This window comes from Suhomyces tanzawaensis (assembly GCF_001661415.1).
Source record: "Suhomyces tanzawaensis NRRL Y-17324 unplaced genomic scaffold CANTAscaffold_4, whole genome shotgun sequence".
NCBI classification, from domain to species: domain Eukaryota; kingdom Fungi; phylum Ascomycota; class Pichiomycetes; order Serinales; family Debaryomycetaceae; genus Suhomyces; species Suhomyces tanzawaensis.
Genome location: NW_017963639.1, coordinates 555,439 through 568,430, shown reverse-complemented (window position 1 = coordinate 568,430; position 12,992 = coordinate 555,439). Strand labels below are relative to the sequence as shown.

The 12,992-nt window shown below is 47.2% G+C and overlaps 6 protein-coding genes across 6 annotated transcripts; 4 read left to right on the top strand and 2 right to left on the bottom strand.

The window, feature by feature from the left end:
• Positions 1-1,087: 1,087 nt before the first annotated feature.
• Positions 1,088-3,247, top strand: WHI3 (mRNA-binding protein; the record flags this gene model as incomplete). The annotated part of the gene is made up of 1 exon (XM_020206753.1): positions 1,088-3,247. One exon carries the CDS (start codon positions 1,088-1,090, stop codon positions 3,245-3,247), a length of 2,160 nt encoding a protein of 719 aa, XP_020064220.1.
• A 354-nt stretch (positions 3,248-3,601) lies between these two features.
• Positions 3,602-4,030, top strand: CANTADRAFT_21866 (uncharacterized protein; the record flags this gene model as incomplete). Its single annotated transcript, XM_020206752.1, has 1 exon — positions 3,602-4,030. The coding sequence occupies one exon, from the start codon at positions 3,602-3,604 to the stop codon at positions 4,028-4,030; it is 429 nt and encodes a 142-aa protein (XP_020064219.1).
• Positions 4,031-4,195: 165 nt separating this feature from the next.
• CANTADRAFT_50916 (uncharacterized protein) lies at positions 4,196-5,341 on the bottom strand (the record flags this gene model as incomplete). The annotated part of the gene is made up of 1 exon (XM_020209879.1): positions 4,196-5,341. One exon carries the CDS (start codon positions 5,339-5,341, stop codon positions 4,196-4,198), a length of 1,146 nt encoding a protein of 381 aa, XP_020064218.1.
• A 976-nt stretch (positions 5,342-6,317) lies between these two features.
• FMP45 (Fmp45p) lies at positions 6,318-7,028 on the top strand (the record flags this gene model as incomplete). The annotated part of the gene is made up of 1 exon (XM_020211671.1): positions 6,318-7,028. One exon carries the CDS (start codon positions 6,318-6,320, stop codon positions 7,026-7,028), a length of 711 nt encoding a protein of 236 aa, XP_020064217.1.
• A 721-nt stretch (positions 7,029-7,749) lies between these two features.
• Positions 7,750-10,309, bottom strand: GUS1 (glutamate--tRNA ligase). Its single transcript, XM_020207664.1, has one exon. The coding sequence runs from the start codon at positions 10,073-10,075 to the stop codon at positions 7,895-7,897; it is 2,181 nt and encodes a 726-aa protein (XP_020064216.1). The 5' UTR covers positions 10,076-10,309; the 3' UTR covers positions 7,750-7,894.
• An 81-nt stretch (positions 10,310-10,390) lies between these two features.
• Positions 10,391-12,289, top strand: CANTADRAFT_66005 (uncharacterized protein; the record flags this gene model as incomplete). The annotated part of the gene is made up of 1 exon (XM_020210924.1): positions 10,391-12,289. One exon carries the CDS (start codon positions 10,391-10,393, stop codon positions 12,266-12,268), a length of 1,878 nt encoding a protein of 625 aa, XP_020064215.1. The 3' UTR covers positions 12,269-12,289.
• Between the last annotated feature and the right edge of the window lie 703 nt (positions 12,290-12,992).

Here is a 12,992-nt window from a genome sequence, read left to right as displayed (position 1 = left end):
CATACGCATTCGCCCGGTCACGTGCCAGACTGTGAGCACCCAGGCGCGGGAACGACCTGGCCCCACACGACTCCGCGGTACCCGCACGACCAAGCTCACGCGCTCTTATTGGCTGGCCGCCCGCGCCTCCGCGCGCCCAGCCAGCCCCCCCAGCCTGATTGCGTCCAGAAAATTTGTTTAGGGGGCGACCACCACCAGAAAACAGGACAAACGAGGTTTCCTGCAATTTTGAGACCCTTGCCACGTGCATTCTCGCTATCACCATTCTCGCCACCGACCCACTGCCTCTACCTACAATCTGACACTGGTGCCCTGAAGGCGGGAATCTCGCCCTTCTTCCGCCACCAGGCCGCTTCCATCCCTTGCCTCCCCCTAACCCCTTGACTCTGGCTGTCTCCAGGCTTTCCGGTCAGTTCCAGCGCCCTCAGGTTGTTTGCCACCGGCGTTGCGAGGTCCCGTAGACTTTACTGGTGGTGGCAACGGCACCAGTGGCGGTAGAGCCACCCAGGCCCATGCCAGGCCCATGCCAGGCCCAGGCGCCTCCCTCGCCAGCGTAGCACCAGCAGCGGTCGTAGCCTCGCCACCTCTCGTCTTCGTAGTCCGTTTCTGGCTGGTTCGCTAGACACTGCCAGTACACGTCGTGACCGTTGAAACGGAGTGCTCAAAAAAAAAATATCAATTAAAAACACCACCAACCACTTGAAAGGTCTGACACACGCCCCTGTCCTCGAAGCATAGCTCTCCATACACGCAGGTGCCCCAACGACCACGGCCCAAGCACACGTCCCCTGGCTGTTTTTGAAGCACGAATTTCCCCCGTTTTCCCACCGTTTCGTGGCCACAGTTCCCAGCCATTCTGAACCAGTGTCAAAGACAGTATCTGAACCAGTGTCCAAGAACACCGACCCGACGCAGCCCCGCGCTACTCCCACGCACAGCACCACAATCCTGGCATTTTTGACTCCAGCCAGTGCCTTTGGTCCTTCCTCCCACGAATCCATCAGGGCTCCTCCCAAAGAACCTTCCTACAACACACTTAGATTGGTGTTGCCACCACTAGGCACCCGTCAATCTGCCCCAAATTCATATGACTGCCATGACTTCGGAATCTAATATGGGTCAGTTCCACAATATGCCTCCCAACAGCTCGCTCTTGTCGAGCCAGGCCCCTCTCCAGCACCACCACATCCCTATCACCCACTCCCATCCCCATCACCACCCGGGCTCCGCGCAGCCCCCTCTCTTGAGCTCGCTCATCACCTCGTTCCCCTCTGCATCAGCATCTCCCAACACTTCCAGCGTCCTCAAGTTGAGCAACATCCCCTCCGACATCACCAAGAGGGAAGCCACCCTCTTGTTTGCCTTGGTCATCGATGAAGTCATAAATATCGAGATAAACGACTTTGTCATTTACGCATACTTCAAGAACATCAACACTTGTTTGACTGCAGCTAAATTGCTTGATGGCAAGTACATCTTTGGTAACGAGTATCCTCCTATCAAGGTCGACTACGATGCATTGAGTTCGCCTCCTCAAAACACTGCATTCAATTCCATGAGGTTGTCCAACTCAAACATCTCTCCTCCTCATCTTAACCCACCACTCCACCACCAAAACTCTAGTGCTTCCATCAACGCCCCCTCGCAACCCCAGTCCTCCCAGCAACCACAGCAATCACAGCAACCACAATCGCAACAGGGTCAACAGCAGCATCAGCAACAGGGTCAACAGGGTCAACAACCTTCATCTAATGGCAACAATGCTGCCAATGCTGCATTTGACAACTTTCAAAAGAGACAATCGATAGGTAACCAAAGATCAAGGTTCGTCTTCAGCGATCCTTTCTCTGGTGCTGGCTCGGGATCAAATTCTAACGCTCTTACTCCCTCTGGCACTTCTAACCCTCCAAGTGCTACTATCGATTTATCTGACTTGACTGGAAAGTCAATTTTATTGATGGAATCGCAGAATGATGCTAGAGAATACGATAACCTTGTTAGGGATCCATGGGGTTCTAATCCAAACTCTGCAAATCCCAACAACCAGAGTATGCCTTTGAACTCTGCTCCTCAAACACCTGGTCTCAATAACACTCATGCTGCATTTGACTGGACTACAGCAAATCATTCTACTGCATCTTCCTCGACTCCTGCAGTTTCCAACGGTACCACTACAAGTAACAGTAACAATAATAACCCTGGTGGAAGTAACATCAATGGTACCCAACCAAACGATCGCAGAAGAGCTTCGTCGGCATTTTTCAACAACAATTCTGCATTGCATTCTTTATCTAATCAACCCACCACTGCATCCATTTTGGCTAATCAACAGCAGCAGCAACAACAACAACAACAACAACAACAACAGCAGCAGCAGCAACAGCAGCAACAGCAACAACAGCAACAACAACAGCAGCAACAGCCACCCTTGGGTAGCCATCATTCTTCATCCACTGTTGCTCAAGGTCCTACTGCTGCTGGTATACTAAGTGCGCAACTGCAACAGCCCCAAGCTCAAGCAAACCAACAAGCACTGTTGCAAGGGGCCACTAACAGTATGTCACAATTGAACTTACAGTCACAAGCAGGTGCCAGCAAACCCCCAACATCTGCCAGTATTTCGGGAGCCAAGCAGCTGACGAATACTGCGCCTGCACCAGGTCAAACAAGCCCAGGTACCGCTGCTGCTACTACAGCACAGGCTGCTTCGACTTCAAGGCAATCAGCTCCAACCAAGGATGTACCAGATTTGTCATTGTTAGCCAGAGTTCCCCCTCCTGCCAACCCTGCCGATCAAAACCCTCCTTGTAACACCTTGTATGTGGGTAACTTACCACCAGATGCCACCGAAGCAGAGCTTAGGGCATTGTTTTCTCCACAAAAGGGTTTCCGTCGTTTGTCGTTCCGTACCAAGAACCAATCACAATCCGGTGGACCAAGTAGTGGATCTAGTAACCACAACCATGGACCTATGTGTTTTGTTGAGTTTGAAGACGTTGCTCATGCTACTAGGGCATTAGCAGAATTATATGGAAGAGCATTACCGAGACCAAATGGAAGCAACGGTAAGGGAGGAATCCGGTTGTCGTTCTCTAAGAATCCTTTGGGAGTTCGTGGCCCCGGGAACCCTAGAAGAACATCGGCCAACCAATTGCCAACCACTTCATCATCGTCTACCAATGTTCAAGGCAATCTTTCTAGCAACAATGGTGTTGGTAACTACGGATACCTGAGCTACCAAAAGTGAACCTGCCTTCGCATTATTGTTTTTCTACTTCTTTCCTCCCAATGTTATTACTACTATACTTTATGAACATTTACCTCATTGGCATTTGCTGTGATGCTATTTTTATCTAAGGTGGGGGTGCCATTCTTCTCTGTTAATTATTATAAGAGCATTGCTCATTTATCTACTGTTTTCTATTGCTATAATATTACTACGTCGTTTTTGTCTTATGTATAAAATCATGTTTACTGTACTAGTGTAAAATGTCGCACTTCTCGCAAAGCTGTACCGACATTGGCTCCAAAATATCTACCACATTTAGCAGCACTTGCCGAAAGATACGGCCCCAATCGTAGCTCACAAATCACAACTACCATGCTGCTGAAGCCACCTGCACGCCCAAGAAAAGGTGCCAATTGCTCCAGCGTTGGCAATTCCTTTCAAACCAGATCTACCGTTTCTCATAATGCTGCAAATTGCAGACCAGTTGACACGAAGGCTAGACCCAAAGTCCGTGTTACAAACAAAGGTGCCGGATCAAATAGTCCCACAAATAGCCCCATAAGTCGCCCACTTGTCCTCAACAAGGGCAGTGAGGTCGTGAAGCTTCCCAAAAAGAGAACAACAACCAGAAGGTCTGTAGCTACTCAAACAGACGCCACCAAGGTGGCCTTTTTTAAAAGTCACACGATGGGTACTCAAAGTTCAAGGGTTCTACCTGAAGTCGAGAAGCTCGTTACACCTCAAGCATTGCCGTTTGATTTCATAGACGAGCTTCACCAATTGAGTCAGCTCCGTCTATAATTCTAAGAGGTTGGATGTTAGCTGTGGATGGATCAGTGCTATTAATTATTCAATTTCTAGGAAGTGATCGAGTCAGTGCTATTAATTATCACTCCAGTTGATCCATTTTTGGACTGTGGCTTAATGCTGCCAATTCTTTCAACTAATCCACTTCTGGGGTACTTTCTATTTCTTCATCAATGAGATCAAATCCTTGGGGTTCGCGTACACCTGGGTAAGCCAGTTTGAATCCAACAACATTGTCGTTGTGGACCGTTTAGTACAGTCGGGGTTCAACATGCCAATGATATGCTCCCTTGAATCGTAGTGCAAGCTCTTGAACAATACCAAAGCACGATTATTGGAAAAGGTCGAGTTTCTGTCGTTTAATTCATTAATGATCCGTTTCATGCTTGTAGGATCTTTAGGATAGTTTTTAACAAACCGAGCAAACGTGAGATTCTTGGAATCCTTGACATCACTATTGGCCCATGGGGTCTTCATTAATGAGATATTCAAGTAGGTGATTCCCAACGCCCAATAGTCCAATGCCTTGAACAATGAAATTTTGTTTTTGAAAAAGCAGTCATAGTCAAAGGTTTTACTCAAGATTTGTGCTTCGTATTCAAATAACTCGGGTGCTTTGAAGCTGTTAGTTCCGCTGTATATGTCGCCAGGAGATTCCAAGAACTGTTGATGGTACTTCACACAATCATTGAGGTCCAAACTGTACCCAAAATCACTGATCTTGATAACGCCAGAACCATCTATCAAGAAGTTCTCAGGTTTGAGGTCACGATGCACGATGTTTTTGGTATGCAAGTAGTGGACCCCCTTAACGATTTGCTTGTATATGCTATCTTTCAAGCTATCAGTGACCTCGATCTTGAAGCGACGCAAACGGCTGAGGAAATCCAAGAGGTCTCCGTTGGGGTGGTAGGGAAAGATCAAGGCAAACTCGTCGTCACAATCGGCCACCACCAAGTCCAACACGTCTATGACGTTCTTGTGAGTGCATGATTTGATGTTATCGAACTCACGTCTGGTGGACTCACGGTACTTTTGCACCGTTTGGTCGTCTGGCTTTTTAATGATCTTGATAACCACAGTGCCTGAGTGGGCGGGGTCACTTCCCTTCAACACAATTCCGTTGGCTCCTTCGTAAATGGGTTTACCGGACTTGAAATATTGGGCAGGGGTTCCTGTCGGCGACGAGCGATTGGAGGAGCTGAAAATGGAGGGCAATTTAGCCTGCAACGCCGGGATTGCTTCCTTGGAGATGGGCACCCGATCTCCGGCACTGGATGGGATGCCTACGGATGGTCGGCTCATCTTTGGTGAATGGTAATATGCGGGGAAACGGCTAACAAGACATCAAGAACTCGGAGGGCACTCATAAGTTACTATTGAAGACACCAGACTAGGATCCAACGACGTTCAGCAGGACTCGGACGGACCAGGAACAGGAAAGTGGGCAGATTTATCAGAAAAACCCAGAACTCGGGACGGAAGGAGGAATGGCGAGTTTTGGTGATGGTATTCAGGTGCAGTCTTGGCCAACAGATTCCGTGATGGGGTTGAGGGGGAATATTTCAGGCGATGGGGTGTGGGGATCCAGTGCAAATGGAGGGTAAGGGAGGGCAAATGGAGATGGAGGTGAATGGGAGGTGAATGGGCGATCAGAGCGGTTCACTACTGGAGAGATGGGATTATTTATCGATAGGTCGAAGGGATCGCGGAGGCCATAGGTTAATTAGTGGATCAGTGCGAGATTGTGCGAGCAGGAGATCTTTGCCACCAGAAGCATCACGCAAGCAGAACATACTGGTGGATGTGGTGGTACAAGCTATACCAGTAGCTGTTGAAGCACAACAGGCCGACGACTCCCAGCTCGCCAGCTTCCCCACAACTGAGGGTTGGTTACGAAAATCAAAGCCTTGATACCACCAATGGAAGTCGGTGACTCTAGGACCCTGATTCCAGATCCATCATGCCACCAGGGGCACGCCCAGACCCCGCCAGGTCACAGTCATCCGATGGCCTTCCCGTGCACTTTCCTGTTTGAGCACAGCAATGCACCAGAGGCTCAACGACGGGGCTGAACACCTCCCAACATGTGAGGAAGACACCTTCGTGACCTCCAAGCCATGCAAGGAGACGGTCAGGGTTGCCCCATGCCACGCCAAGATCAACTCTGGGATTGTAGCACGCACCCTTCTGGGACGGCTGCAACTGTGTAAATTGCTACCTACCACATCCTCATATAAAGAGCGCGCTGGCTGCAACCGTTCGCGACTGGTGGCTAACCATGTTAAGACGTCTCATCACTCTAATTCCGATCATCTTCCTCCTCGGCTCCGCGTTGTTGCTCTTCTTCCTCAACTTGTGTGGTGCCAATACCTCCTCGGTATTGGGCGAGTTCTACTGGTCCCAGACGGACACTTCTGGCATCCCCAGCGCCAACCGTGACCTCACAAGATGGACGCTCTACAACACTTGTGGCGTGCAAAATGGCCGCAACGTCCAGTGTGACTCCGCGGCTCCCGCCTTTCCCTACTCGCCAGTGGACAACTTTGGCGGCTCGTCCGGATTGCCCTCGACGTTTTCCTCCAGCAGAAGCACCTTCTTCTACAGCACCAGAATCGCCTACGCCTTCTTGTTGATCGGGTTGGTGTTCAGCGTGGTCGCGGTGTTATTTGTGCTCTTGTCGTGCTGCTTGTCTGGCCACATCTCCGGGATCCTCAGCGCTATCGTGGTATTGATCTCGTTTGTGTTCACGGTCATTGCTGCGTCGTTGTTGACAGCAGCGCATGCCAGAGGCAAGAACGCATTCAACAATGCAGGCCATTCTTCCAGGCTTGGCGTCAAGATGTTTGCCCTCTTGTGGACCACAGTGGCGTTGCAGTTGCTTTCGTTTTTCACCTTGATCTTCACCAGCTCCTACTCGCGCTGGTCCAAGCGCAAGCACTACGAGGAGCCCTACACTTCGGATAAACTAAGCTCCAACTACTCAGGTTGAATTTGCACCAAGAGTCGAGCACTCGCTGCCTCAATTTCTGGTATTGCTATTCCAAAGCGACTTATACTAGCTGATTCGCAGCCACACTGAGATTTCATCAATTGGTGTTTCGCAGCCACAAGGTGCCTTGCCCTTGTGACAGCACACTCATCAGCCTTCTATACGACCCCATATTTAATGCCCACCCTATAAAAGGATATATCCTCATTAGCTACTCTATTGTAGATGGAGCTAAAAAGCGAATTTATTCCAAGGGGTTGTAATTGGCAACGATTGAAGGGATGGAACACAACACGATCAACCACATATCACATTGCTTTCAAATTGCTGCTGGGGCTTGTATTTATGACTGATATATGACTGTGATCGCTCAGCTGTTGGACTTGTTATCAAATCGAATTAGAGTCTCTTTCTCATATAATATGCAGAGTTGAAGCAAGACTTCATTCGCATAGAATATCAATCTTTATAATCATTAGCTTCCTTTGACTGATTTTCCGATGCTATGAAAAATTTCTAGGCTTATATATATATATGTATGATAAGTTATGCTTCTCAATCTTGTAGAGAAGAGAAATTTAAAGAATTAAGAACCTGGATCAAATACCTGACACTGTATTTTAGCGGAAGCTATCAACCTCAAGGTAATTGAAAGATGAGTGAATTATTTAGAGGGTAATGAGTATTACTAGACTAAAAGATATCAGCATATTATACAAATAGTACCTATTAGTAGAGAGAAAAGGATGTGAAGAGTTTCGTGCAAATTGTTAAACACGTCTGATCCGGCCACGGGACTATTTCTACATCTGTTTGAAGTTTTGTTCAATTACTACCTAGTTTAAACTTGCAAGCAATCACTATCCTCACTTCTTAGCACCGTACTTGGCAACAGCCTTACCATCAGGAATGGTGAACAAAACGGCACCCTTACCTTCTTGGAATGGTTGGTCAACGACGTAGTAACCCTTTCTTTCGAATTGGATAACTTCACCGGCCTTCAAGTCACGGACGTTCAAGTCAGCAATGGCCTGGGTGTGGAACTCAGTTTGTGGGGTGATAAAGTCTTCGAAGTTGTCTCCTTCTTCCAACTTGTCCTTGGTGATCAAGTGGTCGAAATCAACCAATTCAACGGTAACCTTGTCCTTAGTGTCGGCAACCCAGGTGATCTTCTTGGTGGTCTTTCTGAAGTCACCTTCCAAGTGCAAGTTGGCTTCAATCGACTTGACAATTTCGCCCTCCTTGACAACCTTGGTGATGATAACGTTACCCCAGTCCATGAAAGTGATTTCTTCGTTTTCGGTCAAGCCTTCAGCATCAGCCTGGTCAATCAAGACTTGGTCAGCAAAAATGACTGGCTTGGTACCGACATCAGCATTCTTCTTGTGCTTAGGCTTTTGCTCGGTGGTTGGTTCCTTTGGACCGTTCAATAACTTGACAGGAACAGCGTTGTTGGCATCAACAGCAACGAATCTTGGGGCAACAGGGTCGATGACCTTCTTGTTCAAAGCCCAGATGACAGACCAGTCCAAGTTGATGATGTTCTTGGATGGACCTTGAGCCATGATAAAGTTTCTCAAACCTTCAATGGTCATACCTCTTCTTCTGACACCTCTGATAGTTGGGAATCTTGGATCGTCCCAGTTTCCGACGTAGTTTTTGTCGACAAACCATTGAAGCTTTCTCTTGGACAACAAGGTTCTGACGAAGTTGATTCTGCCGAAATCCCAGATGTTGACGTGACGCAAGTTCAATTCCTTCAAGAACCATTCGTATTGAGGGTTACGGTCTCTGTATTCGTTGGTTCTCAACGAGTGGGTGACGCCTTCAATAGAGTCGACAATTGGAACACAGAAGTCGTAGGTTGGGTACATCTTCCATTCAGAACCGGTTCTGTGGTGAGGAGTCAAGTTACATCTGTAGATGACAGGGTCTCTCAAGGCCTTGTTCAAAGCAGTGTAATCGATCTTGGCTCTCAAACAGTTCTTCAATCCCTCCTCGGTACCGTTCTTCATGTCTTCGGTGAAAACCTTCAAGTTCTCCTCCACAGTTCTGTCTCTTCTGGCAGACTTGTCACCCACCATTCTTTCTTCTCTCATCTTTTCCAAAGGAGTGTCGTCACAGTAAGCCTTGCCGTCCTTGATCAACTTGATGGCCAAGTCGTACATTTCGTTGAAATAGTCGGAGGAGTAGGTAACCTTGTCACCCTTGACACCCAACAAGGCCAAATCCTCGATGATAGAGTCTTGGAACTCGACCTTTTCCTTGGTAGGGTTGGTATCGTCAAATCTGATGATCAACTTACCCTTGTAGGCGTGAGCGAAGTATTCGTTCAAGATGGCAGCCTTAGCATGTCCAATGTGCAAGTAACCAGATGGCTCAGGTGGGAAACGAGTGACAACCTTACCTATTTCAGCACCTGGCAAGTCGATTTCGAAGCTGGCCTTGTGGGCTTCCTTCTTGCCTCCGTTCTTGGAGCTCTTGACAGACTTTCTTAAGTCGTTGACGTTCTTGGACATTTGTTCAATAGCGGCTTCGAATCTCTTGTCTTCAGCCAATAAGTTGTACCATCTGGAAACATTGGCGTAGACACCGTTCTTGATCACAGAACCCATCAAAGCGTTGGCTCTTAAAACACCCCAGATGGCAACATCGGCCAACGAGTAGTTGTAGCCAATGACAAATGTTCTGAAGTTCAAGTGAGCGTCCAACTTCTCCAAGTCGGTAGCCAATTCCTTGAAGTTCTTGATGTACAACTTGTCCAAACCGAACTTGGTCCATTCTTGGGCCTTGACCTTTTCGGCCAAGATGGTAGGGAACTTTTCACTCAAGTAGTTGAGGGCATCTAATTGGTTCAAGAAGGTTTGGCCTTCTGGGGTAACCAATTTGATGGAGGCGTTGGCGTCAGACGAATCAGTGGACTTTTCGTCCACGAATTCAATTGGAATGGAGACGTCAGCATCACTGGCGTTGACGAACCCAACCGCAATGAGGGTTGGATAAGCCACGAATTGGGCCTTGGCGGCAATAGTTAAAGTAAACGACATGCTTGGGGTTGGAGAATCTGGATGTCAATTTTTTCATCTGGAGATGGGTCACGCGACTAGATGCACGTGACACATATTCGGGAAACATAACATCTTGCCCACACTGCACGGAAGCGTGGGAATGCTACCCGTGCCCAGTGCCCTTTCTACTAGTGCCCTGCTGTCCATTCCCACTATTGCAGTGCTCTGCGTGCACCCTGTGTATTGTCTACCGTAGCCCACTGTGGAATCGGCGCACGTGATCTAGCCTATACCCGTGCGTATTTTATCTACCACTTTCCACAAGCCATGACTTCCCACCTGTCACGAAGGTCCATGTCGCCGCCCTCTGCAGACCTGCAGCGGCCCACGGCGAAGCGCTCGCCCTCCATTTTAGTCACAGATGCAAGAAGCAACACCATCAAAGGAACCCGTGCTCCTTTTGCCGGACATAATTACAAGAAACAACAGCAGCAACAACAGCAGCAACTTCAATTACAACAACAACAGCAGCAGCAGCAGCAGCAACAGCATCAGCAATCGCCAAACCATCACTTTCAACAGCAACAACACCAGAGTGCGCTACAAAAGCGGTTTGCGTTTAGAAACAAGTTCACGGACATTTCAGTGGATAAATTGCTCAGCAACTCCAGTGACATTCCGTCTGGCCAGAGTAGGCTACCACTGTTGATATCCAGCTCATCCAGCAGGTTGCCAATGTACGCCAATGGGCTCAACCAAAACTCCAACTCTGGCGTTAAGCTGCCCACCCCACGACTCGGAGAAGGCATGCGGAAGAATATAAGAAGTATTCCCAAGTTGTCGCAGTCATTACCATCGAGAACTTCCAAAACGTCCCAAAAGCTCGTGTTGATCCCAGAGCAACAAAAGTACAGTTCACTGCCACCTCCAAATTTGTCCTTGTCGCAACAGCAAGTACAAGGCACGGAATTGCAAGCTCAGATCCAGAGATCCCGAGCAGAGCTCATGCCCAAGGAGGCAAGAGCACACGAGTTTAGCAGAATGACTGCCTATTTCATTTGTGAAGAGTTTAATCTCAAGGCAGTAAGTAAGTTCTTGAGGGAGCACCACGAAGTCAAACCACGGACGTACGACGAGGCCTTATACGTCCCATATGCATTGCCATTGTTACCAGGAACTGATGGCTATAGAGTCAAGTCCAACAATTCAGCTAAACTGTTACCCAACAAGAGATACATGGAAAAGTTGATCAACAGAACCGAACAGTTGGATCATCTATACGAATACTACTCGGGTGTGGAAACACCCGAGGACGCAAACAACTACTCCATGGACCCTGAGCTTGAGAATTTTGACAGCAGCACTCCGTTTGATCCGTCGGAACCCCAGTTCTTTGCTCCTCCTTTGGATGCCTCCCGAATTAGTGATGATAGCAGTGTCGAGGAAAACGAGCCCAAAAAGTCTGACAAGGCTCCTATAAAGGATCTGACATCCGAACCAACCTCTAGTCAAGCCGATGTCTCCAAACACCATGCAGAAATGTTCATCCTAGCTTATGGAATCGTGATGTTCTGGAACTTTTCAGAAATCCACGAAAAGAATATTTTAGCGGATTTGACCTTTGCATCTAATGAACCCGATACCTTGTTGATTAATCCTATTGATGAACAGGATATCGAAACTGAGGAATTTCATTTTGAGTACGACAGCCAAATACACCGCCCAAGAATTTACAACGACATGGTGACATTGCGGTCTGGGGATCATTTAATTAAGCTTACGATGTCTCATGCTATTGCACAGCTGACAAAGTTGTGTTTATTTGAAAGTAGGATGGTGAATGTTCTTGGTCTGATTTCCAAACTTCCAAAGAAGTTGGCTTTGACCGGGAGATTAGGGTTGAAGAGGACTCAGTTACTCAAGAAGTCCGGTAAGTTATTCAAACTCAGAGTGGATGTAAACCTTTCAAGTTCCATCCTTGACACGCCTGATTTTTTCTGGTCGTTTGAACCAGCATTACATCCATTATACACGGCGGTCAGAGAGTATTTGGAAATCGATCAAAGAGTCCAGGTGTTGAATGATCGGTGCAAGGTTTTCTTGGAGTTCCTGGATATTGTCAGTGATAGTATGAATGAGAAAAACACCAACAGAATCACCTGGATGATCATTGTGATTATCTTCATGAGTTTATTTGTCAGTTTGTTTGAGTTCTTCTTGGAGATAATATAGCAGTGCGTGCTTGCCACGGCTCCTTCGTCGAATCTACAATGTTTTGACAATCATTGCGTTTCAATTCAGCATCATCAGCATCATTGGCAATGTGTCTGATATTATATCTAATATTGTTTACTCGTCTGCCTAGTCAGATGAGTCCTTGCATTGAATAATATAAATCTTCACGTAGTGACTACAATGTAATCGCATCAAAAATGAATCACAGGATTTATGAAATGCAACCTCATATACCCAGCAAGTAACTGGACAATTCTGGGCAATGATTGACTGAAATTAATGTTAATATATTATTAATAGTCAATAAAAATGGTTTGATCTCATGTTGACCTAATGGTGAAAATATCATTTTTACACGATAACAGAGGGAAGAAAATGAAAATCGCCTACTTACGGGGCTATAACTCTTAATGTTCTCGAAATGCTCTTGATTGAATTTGTCGAGTGGTGTCAGCATGAAGCTTCTGCCTTACAATTCAAATCAGAATTGTATCTCCATTCGCTTTTATAAAATTTAAGTTTTCGTATTTTAATGGACCGGGATATTTCCTACAGCCTCCCCTCGGCCATCCTCGGCCACCTTCACCTTATTGACGTATCTTCGTCTCTAGAAAGCCTCCACTCCTTAGACTCGGCCTATAAATATTCAACGAGTTATATACTTGTTTGTCTAGTAATAGTTGAATACCAGTAGAAGACACATCCGACGCCAATAATTTCA

Bases quoted from the DNA above. Each gene is read 5' to 3' on its own strand.
- GUS1 (XM_020207664.1), bottom strand. From the start codon at position 10,075: ATGTCGTTTACTTTAACTATTGCCGCCAAGGCCCAATTCGTGGCTTAT.